At 40.5% G+C, this 18,897-nt stretch overlaps 1 protein-coding gene across 1 annotated transcript in view; it reads right to left on the minus strand.

Annotated features, from left to right (window-relative positions):
* slco2b1 (solute carrier organic anion transporter family, member 2B1) overlaps nt 1–18,897 on the minus strand; it is a 36,591-nt gene that overhangs the window by 4,907 nt on the left and 12,787 nt on the right. The window contains exons 6-11 of the mRNA XM_038281565.1: nt 15,329–15,427; nt 6,628–6,758; nt 3,708–3,801; nt 3,299–3,463; nt 2,487–2,676; nt 2,221–2,365 (exon numbers count right to left, since the gene is read on the minus strand). Of these exons, the coding sequence (XP_038137493.1) occupies nt 2,221–2,365; nt 2,487–2,676; nt 3,299–3,463; nt 3,708–3,801; nt 6,628–6,758; nt 15,329–15,427 (824 nt within the window). The remainder of the gene's footprint in view (nt 1–2,220; nt 2,366–2,486; nt 2,677–3,298; nt 3,464–3,707; nt 3,802–6,627; nt 6,759–15,328; nt 15,428–18,897) is intronic.

The raw sequence follows: 18,897 nt of genomic DNA on the forward strand, positions 1-18,897 counted from the left end.
TGTGGTATTCTGTTGATTCCTCTATGGTGCTCTGATGGTTCCTTTGGTTTTATGTTTGTTCCTCTGCTGTTGCGTTTGTTCCTCTTGTGTTCTGTTGGTTCCTTTGGTGTTTTGTTGGTTCCTCTGGGGTTCTGTTGGTTCATTTGATGTTTTGATGGTTCCGTTGGTGTTCTGATGGGTCATCAGGTGTTCTGTTGCTTCCTCAGGTGTTCTGTTGGTTCATTTGATGCTCTGATGGTTCCTCTGGTGTTATGTTTGTTCCTCTGGTGTTGTGTTTGTTGCTCTGGTGTTCTGTCGGTTCCTTTGGTGTTCTGATGGTTTTTCTTGTGTGGCGGTGGTTCCTTTGGTATTCTGATGGGTTCTCAGGTAGTCTGTTGGTTCCTCATGTGTTCTGATGGTTCCTCTGGTGTTCTGTTGGTTCCTCTATGGTTTTCTGTTGATACCTCTATGGTGTTTTGTTGATTCCTCTATGGCTCAGGTGTCAAACCGGTTCCAGAAAGGGCCGTGTGGCTGCAGGTTTTCTTTCCAGCCAAGCAGTAGCACACCAGACTCCAGTCATCTCATCAAGTCATCATGTTCAGATTGGACTCCCTTGATGAGATGACTGGAGTCTGGTGTGCTACTGCTTGGTTGGAAAGAAAACCTGCAGCCACATGGCCCTTTCTGGAACCGGTTTGACACCCCTGCTCTATGGTGTTCTAATGGTTCCTTTGGTGTTCTGTTGGTTCATTTGATGCACTGATGGTTCCTCTGGTGTTTTGTTTCTTCCTCTGGTGTTCTGTTTGTTGCTCTGGTGTTCTGTCGGTTCCTTGGGTGTTCTGATGGTTCCTCTTGTGTGCCGGTGGTTCCTTTGGTATTCTGATGGGTTCTCAGGTGTTCTGTTGGTTCCTCGGGTGTTCTGATGGTTCCTCAGGTGTTCCGTTGGTTCCTCTATGGTGTTCTGTTGATTCCTCTATGGTGTTCTGATGGTACGTTTTGTGTTCTGTTGGTTCATTTGATGCTCTGATGGTTCCTCTATGGTGTTCTGATGGTTCCTCTATTATGTTCTGAAGGTTCCTCTTTGGTGAGAAGAGCCGGTGGTTCCATTAGTATTCTGATGGGTTCTCAGGTGTTCTGTTGGTTCCTCTGGTATTATGTGTGTTGCTCTGGTGTTCTGTTGGTTCCTCTGTGGTATTCTGTTGATTCCTCTATGGTGTTCTGATGGTTCCTTTGGTTTTATGTTTGTTCCTCTGGTGTTGCGTTTGTTCCTCTTGTGTTCTGTTTGTTCCTTTGGTGTTTTGTTGGTTCCTCTGGGGTTCTGTTGGTTCATTTGATGTTTTGATGGTTCCGTTGGTGTTCTGATGGGTCATCAGGTGTTCTGTCGCTTCCTCAGGTGTTCTGTTGGTTCATTTGATGCTCTGATGGTTCCTCTGGTGTTATGTTTGTTCCTCTGGTGTTGTGTTTGTTGCTCTGGTGTTCTGTCGGTTCCTTTGGTGTTCTGATGGTTTTTCTTGTGTGGCAGTGGTTCCTTTGGTATTCTGATGGGTTCTCAGGTGTTCTGTTGGTTCCTCGGGTGTTCTGATGGTTCCTCAGGTGTTCCGTTGGTTCCTCTATGGTGTTCTGATGGTTCCTTTGGTGTTCTGTTGGTTCATTTGATGCTCTGATAGTTCCTCTATGGTGTTCTGATGGTTCCTCTATTATGTTATGATGGTTCCTCTTTAGTGAGAAGAGCCAGGCTTGAGGTTGAAAGGCCTCCTCACCATCAGCCTAATCTTAGTTCTCTCCACATCTCCCTACTCCCCCCTATTCTCCGCTGGATCTTCTGGAGTTAAGAGGGATGTTAGCTCACATGCAGCAGAGATTTTTGTCCTGCTCCACAGCTTGGCTTAAACTGATTGTATAGGAGCAAAAACCTCCTTCTAATGTTGGTAAAGACTGCAGATCCTCTTCAGATCATGGAAGCTTTGATGGTACCTGGGGTTCTTCTATGGCAGAGGTTATAAAAGGACTCAAATTCTTTACTAAAGTATAGTACAGATATAAGGAAAGCTTTTTAAGTCCAGGAAGAAGTTATGATTCTTAGTTGCTTGACACACCTGCTCTGTAGTCTGATCAGGTAAAGTGTTGCTGACCACAGAGTTTGGCCCAAAGAATCAGATTTACTGGTGCTGAGGCTGTTCTGAACAGAGTTCTGATGGTTTGGGGTGTAGCTGAGTTGCCTGATCTGTACTGAACTCTTACCGTGGGTTTTCCGTTTGTGTCCATTTGTCGGGACAAACAGCCGGCATGGCAGGGAGACCGGAACTCCACTCCATCAGAACCGCACACAGGATTAAATGCTTCCTGAGGACAGTTACACGCAGAGTTACAGGCGTGGTTACTGGACCTGAAAACAGAAAAGTTGAACCAAATGAATGAGAACTTTAGAACCAGCTGTAAAAAAAAAAAAAAAAAAACAAACCAGGCAAACAGGAATGGGCTGTCCTGGTACATGATGGTGACTCTACCTGACAGGAAAGGACCCAGCAATGGTCTGCGTGGGGCAGCCGATGAAGATCATCGGCAGGGCGAAGAACACGCAGAGAAAAATGACAGCAGAACACAACTTGCTGGCACTGTTGACTGACAAGGTAAATCTACGCATCAGAACTCCTCCCAGAACGATTCCCAGAACCGCCAGCGGCATCCCGATTCCTCCTGAGACAGGGACATCCAAAGATTCAGTTAGATCTCATCCTGACTGGGACACTAGAGAAGAGTTAATCATGGTAAAAAAGAAAAGGTTCTAGAAGGTTCTGTAATAAATTCAGAATAAACTACAGAGAAACAGATTCATTGGATTTTAACTTCGGTTCCTCCATCTTCAGGAGTTTAAGTTCCAAACTGTCAGGTTCTGATGTTTTATCCAGTGTGGTTTTACGTTGTAATGCAGCTCTACTGGAAAATCCCTGGTTCCTCATCAAACCGTTCCTACAGCAGGTTTGGCCCTACCAGCAGCCTTCTCCAGATATTTCAGCCAATCAGCAGCAGGAAATTGGACTTGAAGTGTCCCGCATCATTTCTATTTCTTATGGGAAGTGATGCAACCTTGTATGCTCCTCTTTATAGGAACCGGTGTTCTGATTGGACTGGTGGAGCCGATTCAATAGCTGACAGGAAGTGGTCTGATTTCTTTGGGTACAAAAACATCTAGAAAGGATTTTTGTCCTGAACAGTTTTAAATAATAAAGCTAAATCCGATCATCACATCACAGCAGAACCTTCTGGAAACAACCTCAAAAACAGAACTCACACCACAGAACCAAGAGAATGGTCTCACCTATCATCATGTTGGAGAATGAGGTGGTCTGAGAGAACTGCTTCTCAATGAACTTGCCCATGAAGGTGCCGAGGCCAGAAACCAGCGCCGCCAGGTTGACCAGGCCCAGGACCACCAGGAGGTAAATGGGGCTGCGCAGCGTCCGCAGAGCGATACGGGGGAAACCTGTAGAACCGCATTGCTGTTAGTCACGTGTCTGAAGGTCAGACCTCACTATCAAATGCCAACACTGTGGTTGGAGTTAAAAATTCTGTAGGGGTTCTTCATGTTTGCTGGTACTTCGCTATGATGACAGAACTGAAGAACGGAGCAGCTGTCTCTCTGAAGGTCAGCAGGATGAAACACCTGCTGACCCACAGTGGTCTTGGCCTCATCAGACAGGAAACGGAAGCAGAAATCAAACTCTTACATTTTAGGAACTGAATAAAGGAGAGTTCCCTCATCGGGTCTGTTCGCTCTGGCTGCTTACTGTCTGGTCTGGACTCAACATCGTCAGCAGCGTTCTGTCAAACAGAAAGAAACGTCACAAGATATATAGATAAGTATATATATATATAATAAATAAATAAATAAATATATATATATATATATATATATGAATATATAGGTATATAGATAGATAGATAGATAGATAGATAGATAGATAGATAGATAGATAGATAGATAGGATAGATACATACAGATAGATGTATCTGCTGTAGACTAGTTATACATATATATATGATATAAATATATAATATATTTTACATATATATTCTATTTATATAATCATACATTGTATATTAAAACTTTAGTTATAGATATATTTATATATCTATATATATACACTGTAGACTGTAGTTATCTTACTCTACTCTAAAGTGTATTTATAGACATATCAAGATAGATATATCTACTGTAGACTGTAGTTACCGAAATGTATCTATTGAACTATCTATATAGATTGTTGAGTTATAGATCCCTGACTCCAATTCCAGGGTTTTAGATCCAAAGGAACAAAGGTGCCTCAGGTGGGGTTCTTTCCTCCTCCACCTTTGACCTCTGAACTTTCCGTCATGTCCGTTTGTTGGAGGTCCAAAGAACCTTCAGGAACAGAGACCCTCCTAAACCTTTAATTAATTTTTTATTTCTTTAATTGATAATTGAAAGAAAAGATTCTGATTATTGGTCCAGTTCTAATGGACTGAAGGCTCTTTCACTGCAGATGGATGTCATGGAGTCCATGCTGATCAGTGAAGATCAGGATCATGGTTCTATAGTGAAAGAAAAACTACTTGACTGCTGTTGTTCTTCTTCTTAATGTTGCAAAAACTAAAGAGATGCTGTTTGGAGAAATCTTGCTGCCACCTCTGCTGATGGGATGGAACATGAAGAAGTGCGAGTGGGTCAAATATTTTTCCACTTCCACTGATGATAAGCTGAGCTTTGAGTCTCAGGTTGATGCCATTCTTTGTATTTCTACAGGGATCGGAGCATTTTAATGGCGATCCCACTTTAATGCAAATGTTATATTTTTTGATTTTTGAAATCCACACTTCCTTTGTTTTTTTTTACCGGACTCTATTTCCCCCAGGAAAGAAAAAAAAAAAAAAAAAACTGCAGTAAAATAGTAAAATTCTTGGTATCATCCATCATTGCCCTGCTGAGAGCAGCCAGAACTTTATTTGACTTTCTTTTTTAAAATCTTGTCCAGTTTTTAAGCTCTTAGTCTGTAATATTTTCATTAACAGCGGAGTAATGGAAGGTTTCTGTTTTCTGAGATCTCCTCCAGATGATGCTTTCTGTTCCAGGCTTGTCTTGACTGATCCTGATCGACCAGTTTCATGTTGTCAGTCATGATGCCTGCTTGTTTTACAGCACAGATTATGTGTCCATGAAGTTCTTTATGATGAGAGCAATGAAATAACCTGAGGAGCTAAGGCAGCCCTACTGCTTCAAAGTCTCTGGTCAGGAACCTTTCCTCAGCTTCCAATGCTGATGACCGTTTAGTTTTGGATCTGTAGAATTAGCTACTTTCAGTGAAATATGATTAAAAAAGCAGAAGCAGTTGTTTTTAATCTCCAGCCTTCTAGACAGTGACCAAGGTCAGTGGATGGAGGAGACATGAGGTCTATAACACTAGGATCCCTGATCTGAACCCAAACCTTTCAGAACTCTGCTGCGTACAAAGCGAAACACATTTCTACTACAGGAAGTAAAAATGAAGACCTGCACCTTGTTTTCATCTACATCAGGTTTGGCTGCTGTTTAACTGATCTCTCCTGTGGAGGTCCAAGTGTTGAGCAATCTGGTGCATACCCACGTCATTCTACTGAGAAAACATGTTCTGTGTTTTCAGGGTTGGAGCCAAAACATATTGAGCCCTCAGTACAGCGGCAAGCTGCAACATGAAAGAGCTGAAGGTCTTCATTAGGTCTAAATTAAACAGTTTGAGTTTATTCTGCATTTTTTTTTGGGAGAAAAATATCACATAATCAGTTATATTCCATCATATGTAGATGTCTGTCTGTCCCTAAATTATTTCTGTTCTTATCATTCTGATCTGTTAGATTTCTGGGCCAGAAAATGTTTTTAATATTGTTTACCCCCTGTTGAGTAAATGGAAATAGATAATTAACATAATTTCAGTTTGGTTCTGCTGGGTCTTTCTGCTCTGCTGGTAAAATGTCCTTCATTTCCTTTAGTCAATAAACCTGAATCCTTCAGCTCTTTCACTGAGCTTAGCAAGTCTTATCTCTGCCAGATGGCCAATTCCAGATAAACTGTGTTTTCACGGAAAAAACTTACTGGAGCTGTTTAAACTCTTCCTCACAGCTGCTGCAGCTACGCTTGGCCAAAGACGTTTAAATCACACCCATAATGATTATAGGGAACATTTAACTGTTGTTTGCTTGTAGTTAGAAACATGTTTATTGGGAACTATCATACCAGAGAGGAGACTGTGGTGAAACCAGACAGACAACTTTAATTTTGGAGCTGCTAAAGCATCTGGACAATGAAGGGCTGCTGTTAGAGTAGAACAAGACAATGCCCACAGAGAAACAGATGATGGATGGATCGATGGATAATGGATGGATGGATTGTTGATGGTTGGAGCATGGATGGATGGATGGATGGATGGATGGATGGATGGATGGATGGATGGATGGATGGATGGATGAATGGATGGATTGATGGATGGTTGGATGGATGGATTGATGGATGGTTGGATGGATGGATGGATGGATAGATGGCATAAATTTAGAATGTTTTCCCCTGCAGACCAAAATTAGCTCCTGAGGTGAAACTGCAGCGTTGTTTGCTTCTAACATCCAGTGATCCCATCTCACCTCTTTGGGCATCTCTCTGGGGAAGAACAGGTAAGGCAGTGCGCTGAGGAAGAGGAGGCCGGAGGCCAGCAGGAAGTTGAGCCACCAAGCCCCGACCCAGCGAAGGTCTTTGGGATCCAGCTCAATCTTATCTAAACAGCAAAAAGAAAGTTACAGTTACATTTAATCTTAAATCTTCACAGTTTAAGTATATAGTTTTTCTATATTTGCAGCAGTTAGGGAATGTTTTCGGCGACAGTGGCATCGGATGCAGTGGGCCCCAATGCAGCAGTGGCTACATTTCAGCTTGACACCATCAGTCATTGCATGAATGGGTGACTGACTGAATGTGAAGTTCTTTGGAATCCCATGACTTGAAAAGATGCTAAATATTTGATCTCCTAAAACTTTTAGAACAAAGATCCACAACAGCAAAACAAATCTGAAATGATAAATTATGTTTCAGCTTGTGTGGAGGCTTTGAGGACCCAAATGCAGAGAGGAGTAGGCACAGATGAGCTTTTGTTGATTTAACAAAAGTCCAAGGGGAACAGAGGCAAAAATCCAAAATAGGAAAATATTGACAACCAAACAAAAACCAATAAACGTCAGGGAAAATACTTGAAGGAAGTGACAAGAAAGCAACGAAACAACATCAACAACACAAGAAACCAGAACTGAGTGAAGGCTCTGCTGCTCTTTTAAGCCCAGCACTCTGATGAGAAAGATTATCCTCACCTGTGTAGGCTACCTAGGTTCTCTACAAAGATCCTCTATGGAAGTGATGCATAACTCACACTCACTCACACACAGGAGCTCTGACATGATGAGCTGTAATCTAAAACTGTGTCAGCATTCTGTCATCGTCCACTGAGATTCTCAATGGGAACAAGTGATGAAAACTTGTCCAAACCTGTCCATGACAGGAACAATGCTCAAACTTTTAATTTCTCAGGATTGTGTGCCTCCACTGAAATCTGTTTTCTGTTTTTGTCACGTTTCTTTAAAACCTTTGGTCTGATAAACATTAGCCATCTGTTTTTACTTCTGTTTAATCATGTAGTGCAAGCTTACAGTAAACAGAATCTCACACCCCGTATATCCTGGAGTTTCATTTTTAATCACATTTGCTGTTTGTGACAAGGTAACTGTGGGTCTAGATACGGCTGAGTCCGTGATGTAGTGGGGGCAAGTAATGCAACAATGGAGGAAAATGAGAGCGCACTCCTCACTGCTCCATCTTCACCACCACAATGGCGTTCATACAAACAAAACAAGCCGGTAAGGTACCCAACAGGAAATATCCATAGTGTAGAGCTGATGTAAATTTAACCAATCAGAGGCCTCCTGTCTGCTGCATTGTCTGTGGTCACCTACAATTTTGAAAAGGTGCACCAGAGCGACTGCGGAAGGGGTGGGGGCACAGTTGCATTCACTGCGTCACACACGCAGACGACCTGGTTTCTGAGTATAAATCAGCCTAAATACATTTAGGGTAGTGATGTTGCCCAAGATGGTGGGCTTGTCAGGTAGCATCTGGTGGACCGTTACCTCCTTGAGGAACCTGTCCAGGACTCAACAAATGACAACAGGCCATCCCACAGTGGGCCAACTACCCCCAGTAGGAGCTAGACTTGCATGGGTTTATCGGCTGTGCTCGAAATCAGCTCATAGTTTGAATACAGGTCCTTTCTATAAACTGCTTGTCGAAAAAAATAAAAATCTAAGAATCAGAACCCTCAGGGGTCAAGTCTTTGGACAAGTATTACAGTCAATCAAATATTTATAAATTTACAAAACTAAAAGAAGCAAAAAAATATTGACTTATGCAGATGATAAATTACTCTGGGTTTTGTTTCACTAAAATAGACTTGTTGCCAAGCATTAATCGTTGTTATATCCCCCATTCTAGGAGTTACATTGATGAAAAACATCTAAAATGTAAAAAGGATTCTTGATCCTTATATCTTAAATTTTAGTCTTTAAGGACAATCAACTCTTTAAGGAAGTTTTGCCAAAGCAAACTGAAAAATGTGGGAACTTCCTTTTATCAGATGTGAGAAGCTGCCGGAGGGTGTTGTGAAATAACTAATCTTAAACTGTCTATGGTTTATTTAATCATCTGTGTTTACAGCACAGTGAAGATTAGATATCCGTGACCACCAGAGTCAAACAGTGATTAATTTGCAAAACAATTCACAAGCTTTGACAAGAGCAAAGAAAACATGCGCTATAGAGGCTGTAATTGTATGGAGGTTAGTTGAGGACCCTAATGCAGAGAGCAGGAGGCAGAGGTGAATCTTGTAGATTTAATGAAAAACCGAGGCAGACAAACAAAAATTTAAAATACCAAGAACCAAAAAAACAGAAAGCATCAGGGAAAACTCTCTTGAGAAGCCAGAGACGAAGGAACAACCAAAACAACCAGGAAGCAGCACTGAGTGACTGCAGAGGTGGAGTATATAAGGGGAACAGAACAAATGATGGAACAATGAGCTGAATAAGGAGCAGGTGTGAGTGGAACTAACAAGAAGGAAGCCAAGGGGAAAGGAAACAAGCAGAAAGGGGCAACAGGGAGTAACAAAAGACTGCTCGAATATAATGGAAAATAAACCAAATATCAACAAAACAGAATAACTGAAAACTAAAAACTCAGAGTCCCAAAAGGGGAGAGCCTTGACAGTTATGCTAGGACGTTTTTTCTAAAACCTTGTTTAAAACATTTAATTTCCATGTCAACTTCGACCAAAAATCATTGAATTGATCAAACGTTTTAAATCTGCCAAGCTTAGATATCTGACTGGTTTTGTTGCTCCTAGAGCATTTTGGCAAACGCTGCAGCTTGGCAGGTTAATTCGCTGCCTCGCTGTCGGCTGCGCTGCACCTTGGTTTCACTCTGGTTTTAGAAAACTTAAACTGTCACAGACACTTTAAGAGTTTTAACACGTTTATCCACGATCACCATAACAAACAACATTGTGTTGCTGTTTTCGTCGCCCTCTTGATAAAAACCTTACAGAATATTTTGTTTGGTTTGTTAACTGTGAAATACAGTAGATTGGTAGCTCCTGCCTTTTCTTTTCTTCAGGACAGTAAAGGAGTGGCACAAGGCTCAGTTATAGGACCTATTAGAGTTTCCATTTGCGTAATAATGTGTTTAAATCTGTATAATATCATCTGTAGGCCGATGACACCATAGTTTATTGATATATACTTAATTTTTCAAAATGCTTTTGATATAGTTCTATTACAAAACAAATGTTAGTCTCGAAAGTTAGTTTTAAATGCATAGTACTTAAAGTAATGTAATTTTTAACAAAATGTAAAGCAGATGCCTTTAGGCCTCAATTATAAACTGTCCAATGGAAACAAATTGAAATGCATTGAAATGCGTATTACAAACAATAAAGGTGCAGTTGGTTTTTATTATTAAAACAGTTGGTGCTTCTCACTCAGGGACTGCAAAAATCTGTTGTCAGCAACATTTCTTCCGTTGTTGGATGATGCTGAAGTTTTTTTCATGTAAGACTCGTCCACATGCCTTCAGTGGTTGAGCTACTCTGCTCTGAGGTTTGGGACAGGATGCAGGTGCCCCAGCCATCATTGTGATCTATATGCACAGTAGTCATTATGCTCTCCGCTCATGTGATTTATCTGTCTGGTTAGTTTCTTGTGTTTGGACATAGTTGGGAAGCAGCTCCTGCTGCCTGGAATACTCTTAAAACTGAATTAAATGATCTGAAATCTTCTCATTCCTACTGTGGGAAAATGCCTGTTTAAACTGGACTTGTTTTAACTATACTGCTACATTTAACAATAAGAATTTCCTTCACCAGCCCCCTAATTGCTGCCTATATTCACTTATCCTTGTTGGGTCACAAGAGTTCCAGGCGTCATTTGGCAAGAGGCGGTTGAACCCCCAGGGACTGCTGCTCCAGCGAAGAGCAACAAAGAAAACAATCAGCCAGGAACATGAACTGAGCCAACATGCCAACTGCTCTTGGGGAGGAAGCCAGCATTCCTACAGAGAACCCCAGTATGCAGGAGGAAAACATGAACAGATTTAAACTCAGCCACTGGTGAGGTGTCCAGCCTCAGGAGTCTTTCAGACACCTGCAACTGTGTTTGCCTCCTTTGGTTCGGGTCCTGACAGAGTTCAAGCTGAATCCAGACCACCTTCTGAGCTGTTGTCAGAACATGGGCCAAGTTTCTGCAGCAGTACAGCTGTTGAGTCGGTCTGCGTTGGATTAGGACAGAATTCTTTTAGTGATGCTATGGTAGGAAAATTCACAGGAAGCTGTCGGGTTAACTGAGTACAGGAAAAAAAGATTCTCAATGTTTTCTGAACTATTATGATGAACAATCTGTTGTTTCTGGACTGTTGCTCCATTAGGTTCATTTTCTGTGCTTAGTTTCACTGTTTTTCATCTGGTCTGAAAAGTCTGGATCTGTTAGACAGTTTTTTTTTTACAAGGACTGATTCCAAACTTACGTCATAAAAAAGGTCTTTACTGAGATTGTATGTTACTAGTGCAGTCTAAACCCTCCTTGCTGAGACATTATGGAAAAACTCTGAAAGATCCTAATAAACCTCTCAAAGGTCACAGAAGCTCGGCTGGGTTGAGGAAAACCTTATTTGTGTTCTGGAATCGCTTAAAACAATGTCAAAGTTTATTAATTTGCATTGAATAAATTAAATAGGGCAGCAAAAAAAAAAAGCATAAAAAAACTTTAATCCATAAAGGTCAGACTAAACCCTCTAACAGCTGAAGGATCTTCCTCTAAGGTTCAAGCACTCTCAACAAGGAACACAAGTGTTTTTCTCTCCCTCCACCACCAGGTGGTGCCCTGTCCTCGTTTGTCCTTCTGCACACCTGCGGCTGGTTGGCTCATCACCGGGGAGTATTTGAGCGGTGGACTGTCACTACCTCGATGCCAGAGTGTTTGCCAGTTTTGGGTACTCTAGCCGAGCTGAGTTTAGCTGAGTCAAACTGAGTCTTTGTCTCTCTTAGTTTTAACGTTGTTTTTGTCTTTTGCCTTTCGGCAGGAGGTCATCCTGTATACTGGATTATTGGCCTTCTCCCCCCTGGAAGGATTTGTTTGAGCTTCATACTGAGTAGGGGATTTATCTCCACACGTCCCGTTCAAGTACTCCCTGAAATCTAAGTGGCAGTCCGCTCCATTGCTCCTCAGGAACCACCCAAACCAAAACCTGTCCGCCCTCCAACGAGCCCCTCTATCTCTGGAAAAACCCACACCGACTGGATACTGGGAAGAAACCTTTCTCCACAAACGTGAGTCCAGTTTACCTCTGTTTTTGCAAGATGTCGTTCAAAGTTCCCACGGACCCTGAACTAACCTCTGTGAACTTCCCCTCTTACTTCCAGTTCCAGGTTCACCAGCCCTCTGAGTTCACCTGAATCCAACCCATTTGGACTCCTAATAAACCTGTTAAATTTTACTCTGGTTTGTCTGAGTGGTTTACTGCATGTGGGTCAGATCTCTTTAAAACATCATAACAACAAGGAAACTAGGAGAGCTTATATGCTGGAAGCTAATTGCACTTTCCCTTAACATACTGTTGTTTTTACAGTGCGGTTCTTTCATCAAAGAGGAAACAGATCAGTCTGGACACGGCAGTCTAACAACTTTAAACGCATCATCGGAAGGCATTACCGAGTCTGCCAAAGAACGCTGATTCTTGAATTAGCTCATGTAACATGCCTTGGAGAATGATGCATTTCCTTAAAACCAAACCAAGCTGGGGAAGCATTGAACCGAATGGAGTATTTCCTTTAAACCGAGGCCAATCACAATGACTAAGAGTTGATAAAACCTTAAACTTAAAACTTTGTCGTTTGGGTTTTTGCAGATGTGAATAAGGAACTTTTCTAGAGTTTAAAATACAATCTGTCTATAAGGGATTGTAAATTTTGTTGAATCAGGCCAAGAATGAGAAGCCATCACCATCAGTAGTCTGTATGAATCACCTGCGGCGGTGTAACAAATATCACCAACATCTAACTCAGGCTCCTTCGTCATCACGGTGATTAAACAACCAGAACAGGAAGAGTGACCAATCCCTAACTGACACTTTAATGTCTGCCACAGCAAGGCTTACCCATAATGTCCCTGTTAGCTCAGGCAACAAAGAGCTAAATAACAAAATAATCTCATAATCCAACCTGAAAACACATGTATATTCATACACAAGCACGTGTCATTGTGTATGAACAGGGACCTATAGTTATACCTGTTTTATGAGGACATTTTCCTTTTGTTTTGTTTCATTCTTCAATACGAAAAGTTAAAGAAACATTCAGTGAAGATGAAGTTCAAGCTTCAAAAAGCCCTGCTACTAAAGTAACATGTGAATACAAAAGCGAAAATGAATGACTCAATGTGTTTTCACTTTTTAAACGAAATTCAGGTTACAAAACCTGCACCTAGAAAATTACACATAGATTTCATCCAGATGAAGATTAATCAGTGATTCTTCAATCATTCATAGGTTAGAGGTCTATAGTAAAGTTTGCTCTGCTGTCCTTCAGTGTGACTAAATATTAATCAATCTGATATGGGGAGAAAGCATGCCGCAGAGATCAATGCCGAGTTCTTTGATAAGATAAGAAGTCAGAGATAAGATATAAACTAAGATATGATCATTCAGGAAATATATTTACTGCCTCGCTTTAGGATTCGTGAAACAGATTTTTTACACACCAACTGAAAGTACCTTTGAACTGAATCGGTGCCAACCAATTCTGTTGACAGACCCGACCTTTATGCGTATTCAGAAGTACTTTGCACGCGCGTTCTCACACACACCCATTAGACAGAGGAATTAAGCTCTGTTCAAACAGGTCCACAAAGTAACTTGAGAGACATAAATTCGGAAGACGTCAAACTTTTGGCATGCACTCTTCACATCAGACTGCTTTCTCAACCGCTCTAATAACAGAGATGGCAGATCTCATCCAGAGTTCCGATCTAATGAAAGGACAGTAAAATCAGTTTATTAAACCCTCCAAAAAATATGTTGGAATCAAATTTATATGTATCCTGACTTCATTTTGCAACATCCTCCATAATCTTTGAAATGTTGCATGGGACACACAATAAACCCCTACGGCAATGGAAGACTTACACCTCTGTGGAAGTTTACAGACTTTTATTTCAAGCTTGGAACAAATGAAAGAAAATTAGAAGACCCAGATTTCGTAACTGCAGCTGATCCAGCCCTCACGGGGTTTAGATGACATTGCATACATCATAAAAAATGCCTTTGATTCTTGCTTGGACCTTTGAAATCATTTGGTTTTATGTTTTTTACTGGAGTTAGCTGATGTCAATCTTGTTCCTCTATGTTCTGAAAATGTTCTCTTTTTCCATTTAAATGTGACTAATCTAAACATGCCTTTTTTATTTTCTCTTAGTCTCAATAATTACCAAAATAAAACCATCTGTTTTTAGGTCATACTTTCATTTCAAGATGACAGCAGAAACCCTCCAGATGTTACTCATCAAATGTTATCAACATCTAGGAAAACATAAACAGCACCTATAATAAAACCTATTCTAATTCCTATGTCTCCGCAATCAAATGTGGACATAATATTTTAGCACACAGAGGAGCAAGAATGATATCATATGATGATTTGTTTATAATTAAGTCCAACACTGAAATAATAATTGATAAATCTTGTCCATGGTGTTTGTCTTCCATTAATGTAGTGGCTGCCCAAAACTGACCCATATTATGAAATTCAAAACTGTTGCAGAAAAAAGTGAGCCTGGTTAAGGTTATGTAATGTTTTCTAATATCTTGATATATAAACTTAAGTTCAGAACCAAGCAAAACCTGACAAAGCTTTTCGAAAAAAAGGAAATCAAGGTGCTCATGTTTTGTGTATGACTGGGTTTGACTCATTAATGTATTGACTGATTTATTAAAGAGGTATTTACCATATGGAACCGAAGAGACACCTACTGCAGAAAGTAAAAGTTTCACCAGTTTGACCATCAAATAAAAATCACATCCCAAGACAACCGTTTACCAAAACTAGTAAGAAAATTAAAATACGACAGACATAAAGATCTGTCTCTGTTATCAAAGTGGTTTTGATAAATGTCTCAAATGAACCAATCAGAACGACTGATTGCTGTTCAGATATTAGCAGCTTGTCTTGCAAGAACTCTAAGGCCTCAGTGTTGCTCATATGAGCCTGTTTGACTCTTTGAACAACATTGTGACATTATTATGGGAAGTTTCTGTTTACTTTAGAAATTCTTGGACGAAGAGTGAAGGACAGAGGTCATGGCTCCTTCATAATAACTTAATGCTGAAAAGAGATTCTCTTTGGCTGAGAACAATGACGCCCCCTCCCCTCCGTGGGTAGTTTCATGTGTCCCTTGGTAAAAATAAGAAACATGGCTGGTTTTCTGTAGAAATAGAAAACACTAGAAAATCACTTTGACTTTGAATACAAGGTCAAATAAAGTGCAAACACTTCACTATGAATCATCTAAGTTTAGTCTATCTTTAACATTTTGTGCAACACTTTGTGCAACATTCGTATTTCTAAAGGAAATTACCCACTAAGTGCTTTCACTTTAAAACCCTGCTTTAAGCAATATATCCTCCCCATTCCTCTGCCACATTTATAAACATCATCATTTTGGTCCAGCTGGGAGCCGTCACTGCTGTAGATTGTTTGCTCACCTTTTGACAGTTTGTCAAAGTCAACATATAGCTTGAGGATGAAGGAGCCGGTGATGAAGCCGAAGGCCGGGCCGATGGAGGTCACAGCGAGGAGGATGCCTGGAAGACGCAACAGAAAAAGATTTGAAACAACAACAAAAACAGAGATAAGGAAAAGAAAGAACATGCAAGGAAGATATTTATCCTTTAATCACACAAAGAGCATCTTTCTGACATTAAATCTTTCCTATTGCTGTTTGTTTAAGCCGGGCATAAACTGTGCGATATTTTCAATGATTGTACTCAGCTACAGCTAAAACTGTACGACGAAACCGCAGGGTTTAAAAGTTCACAGCTTATGATGCACACTGAGGGACACTTAGAAGATGCAGCTGTCTCAAAAGTTCAACCTTCCAGTTCCTTGACATGATGCTTCAGTGTTTTCATATGATTTCCTCACTTCATGAAGTCTTCTCTTTGGAAATGCATCAGTCCCTCTTTCCAGATGGAAAGCCCAGCAGCAGCATGACACTGCCAACACCATGCCTCAAAGGCAGAGATGGGAAGTAACGAAGTACAAATACTTCGTTACTGTACTCAAGTAGATTTTTCTGATATTTTTACTTTACTTTACTACTTATTTTTATGGCGACTTTTTACTTCTACTCCTTACATTTTACACAAATATCTGTACTTTCTACTCCTTACATTTTAAAAAATTGGCTCGTTACTTTAGTTTTGAATCATTTCAATGGAGTTACCGTTATTATTTTTCACGTCATCAATACCAAATTCAATCTAATTGGATGGGAATCTACATTGCATTTGACGCACCACTACAAGATGAATCGACAGATTCTGCGGTATTCATTGGCGGCAAATCATTGCAGCTTGGTGGCGGTGGCGTTAGCATAGTAGTATGGACGACGAGATGATTAAAAATGAACACAACGGAGATCTAGTCCTATTGGCAGACATCCATTTAAAATGTAGGCAACGGCATGAAAAAAGTGGTTTCTACTTTTACTTTTATACTTTAAGTAAATTTACAAGCCTGTACTTTGTTACTTTTACTTGAGTAAAGAAGTTTAATCAGTACTTCCACTTTTACCAGAGTATTTTTTAACACAAGTATCTGTACTTTTACTCAAGTACGGAAAGTGAGTACTTTTGCCATCTCTGCTCAAAGGCTGGCATGGTGTCCTCTTCCCTCCTGTTCTAACACTTCAGTACATCTCTGGACCATATGTGGATTGGGAAAGTTCTTATACTCATGTTGGAGCAGAACATGGAACCTTCAGACCCAATGATCAGGAGTTCCATGGTTCTTATCGCTAGTTGATGTTTCCCCTCAAATAGTGATAATTTTGATAAACAGAGGCTGATTCAGCAATCATGATCTAGTCTGTCAGAAGCTGCTAAAAGACACAGTGACTGTTTCAATGTCTACATTGAATCCAACTTACAAATATCTAAAAAATCTCTCACTATCCTGGTGTTTTTCAATTTATTGATTAAAACATAACCTTTTCTCTCCTATTAGTCGAATAAAACAAGCTACATTGACATAAGAACAAAATGTTCCTGTTAAAAACCAAACTTTTTTCCTCTTCCATCCCCTATATGTAACAACATGCCTTAATTTTTTAAAGATATAGTGGAGGATTTCCCCTTTTTTTTTTTTTAAAGACCCACCCTCTCCACTCTAAAAAAAAGAGATGCACACGGACAACCCTGTACCCGCTCCTGAGAGGGAACACCTATTAAACGTGTGCGAGAGGCATGAGGCCACGCTGTGTTTCAAATTTGCTGTTTGCATCGTTCATACAAGCTTACTTTCCAAAAGAAGATTTGCAATTTTTCCACTATGTCAGACTCACCACCGGTAAGTGAAAATGGGGACGGTCTTAGATAAACATATCACCAAAATGATTGACAGTTAGGAGGACCACTTATTTTGATGATCCACCTGGAAAAAGTACATCCTCCTCTATACCTTTAAGACCTAGCAGTTGAATGCTTAGAAACGTAATTTTTTCAGAGATAGGTATTATTTCCGGAGTTCCTCGTGGTTCTGTGCTTTGGTCTGTACTGTTTAAGATAACTTCATTGCTGTGTTGATAGTATCTGATAAAGCCGCCTAAGGGAGTTCGGACCGCACCTAAAGATCTAGACGACTTCCTCATTTGCTTTCTGCACTCAGAGCAAAAAAAAAAAAGTATTTCTACATCACAGTGCTTTCACTAAACTGCTTGTTCTTTTTCTGTATTTTAAGAAACACATGAAACAGAAAAATAAGAAGTTCAACATTTCTGCAGAAAGTATTAATCACCAAGTGTTTCATAAATGTGCTTAGAAAGCATTAGAACACTAGCATTTCTCTGAAAGTGTCTAAGATATTTCAACAAAATGACCACGCAGGAGTGAAGGAGTGAAATGTGCAACACAGTTTTAGCACAGTTTCCTCTGAGGATCAGATTCAGTTCCAGGAAACCGGCTAAAGTAGGTCAGTTATATAAGCAGAGAAGCTGCAGAGAAGGAGCAGCCTGCTCTGTCAGTAAAATCTATTCCTGCTCTCAGGAGACTAGAGTTCCTCCAGCAGTCCTTTCATTGCAGTTACTTCTCGACTTGATTGACGCATTCAGGAATGTCCTGTTCCTCCTTATAATGGGGAACTTTCTTTGTGACGTTGGGACAATGTGTTAATCACCTCTCAGGTTGATATCTACACCTTCTTACACAAAGGGGCTCAGTTACCATCTGCCACCAAACTGTTAGCATTCCTACCAGCCTCTGGGTCGTTATGATAACACACGGTGTTATTTCTCACTCAGGTAAGATAATAGCCTTTCTGAGGTGTCCAAAATGTTTAAGGATATCTAGTTTGAGCTATGATCCAGAAAACAGGAATGGAAACCATGAGGAGCCCTGCTGGGTGTTTGTTCTCACAACTGTGAAGTCAAGTTAGAGTCAGAGGGATTGCTTCAAAAGCCACCACACTGGAGCGACCAGCAACTGTGGCTCATCCAGGAGGGAATTCTGTGAATCAAAGACTCGATGCAATCTGTCGGGTTTTCCATGATTACGTGCGATGAGATAAAGTCTTGTGAATTGTTGCTGTATAAATTAACTTTAACTGGAGTGAAAAAAAAATGGGAACTGACTGATCAATCACCATGTCAGGGTGAGCCTGCCCCTCTGGTAACAAGCAGCAATTCTGACTTACTCCTTAAATGACAGAGGGCCAGTAAAGTAATGATGAGTGAACTGGGTAATTCCTCCGCAGAGACCCGTCTAGTCTCAGCAGTGACTAGACGGGGTCATAAGAAGTAAAAGACACACTTTTTTCAGTCATTGGCTGACAGAGTACAACCTCTGGGTGAGTTCCGCTGTAACAGCGGGTTATGAGGTGCCCCCGGGACATAATTCAGAATTAACTTCCATATAAACATATTAAAGTTAACTCTTCCATATAATATACTGAAAATGTGCATAAATGCTAGTGAAAAGCTCTTACGTAAACTAGTGAAAACATTTACCTTTTATATAACCTACTCAAAATCTCTCATACAAAGTAGTGAGAATTGTTC

Source organism: Cyprinodon tularosa, unplaced genomic scaffold, assembly GCF_016077235.1.
Source record: "Cyprinodon tularosa strain WSP-4 unplaced genomic scaffold, ASM1607723v1 ctg172, whole genome shotgun sequence".
Classification (NCBI taxonomy): Eukaryota; Metazoa; Chordata; class Actinopteri; order Cyprinodontiformes; family Cyprinodontidae; genus Cyprinodon; species Cyprinodon tularosa.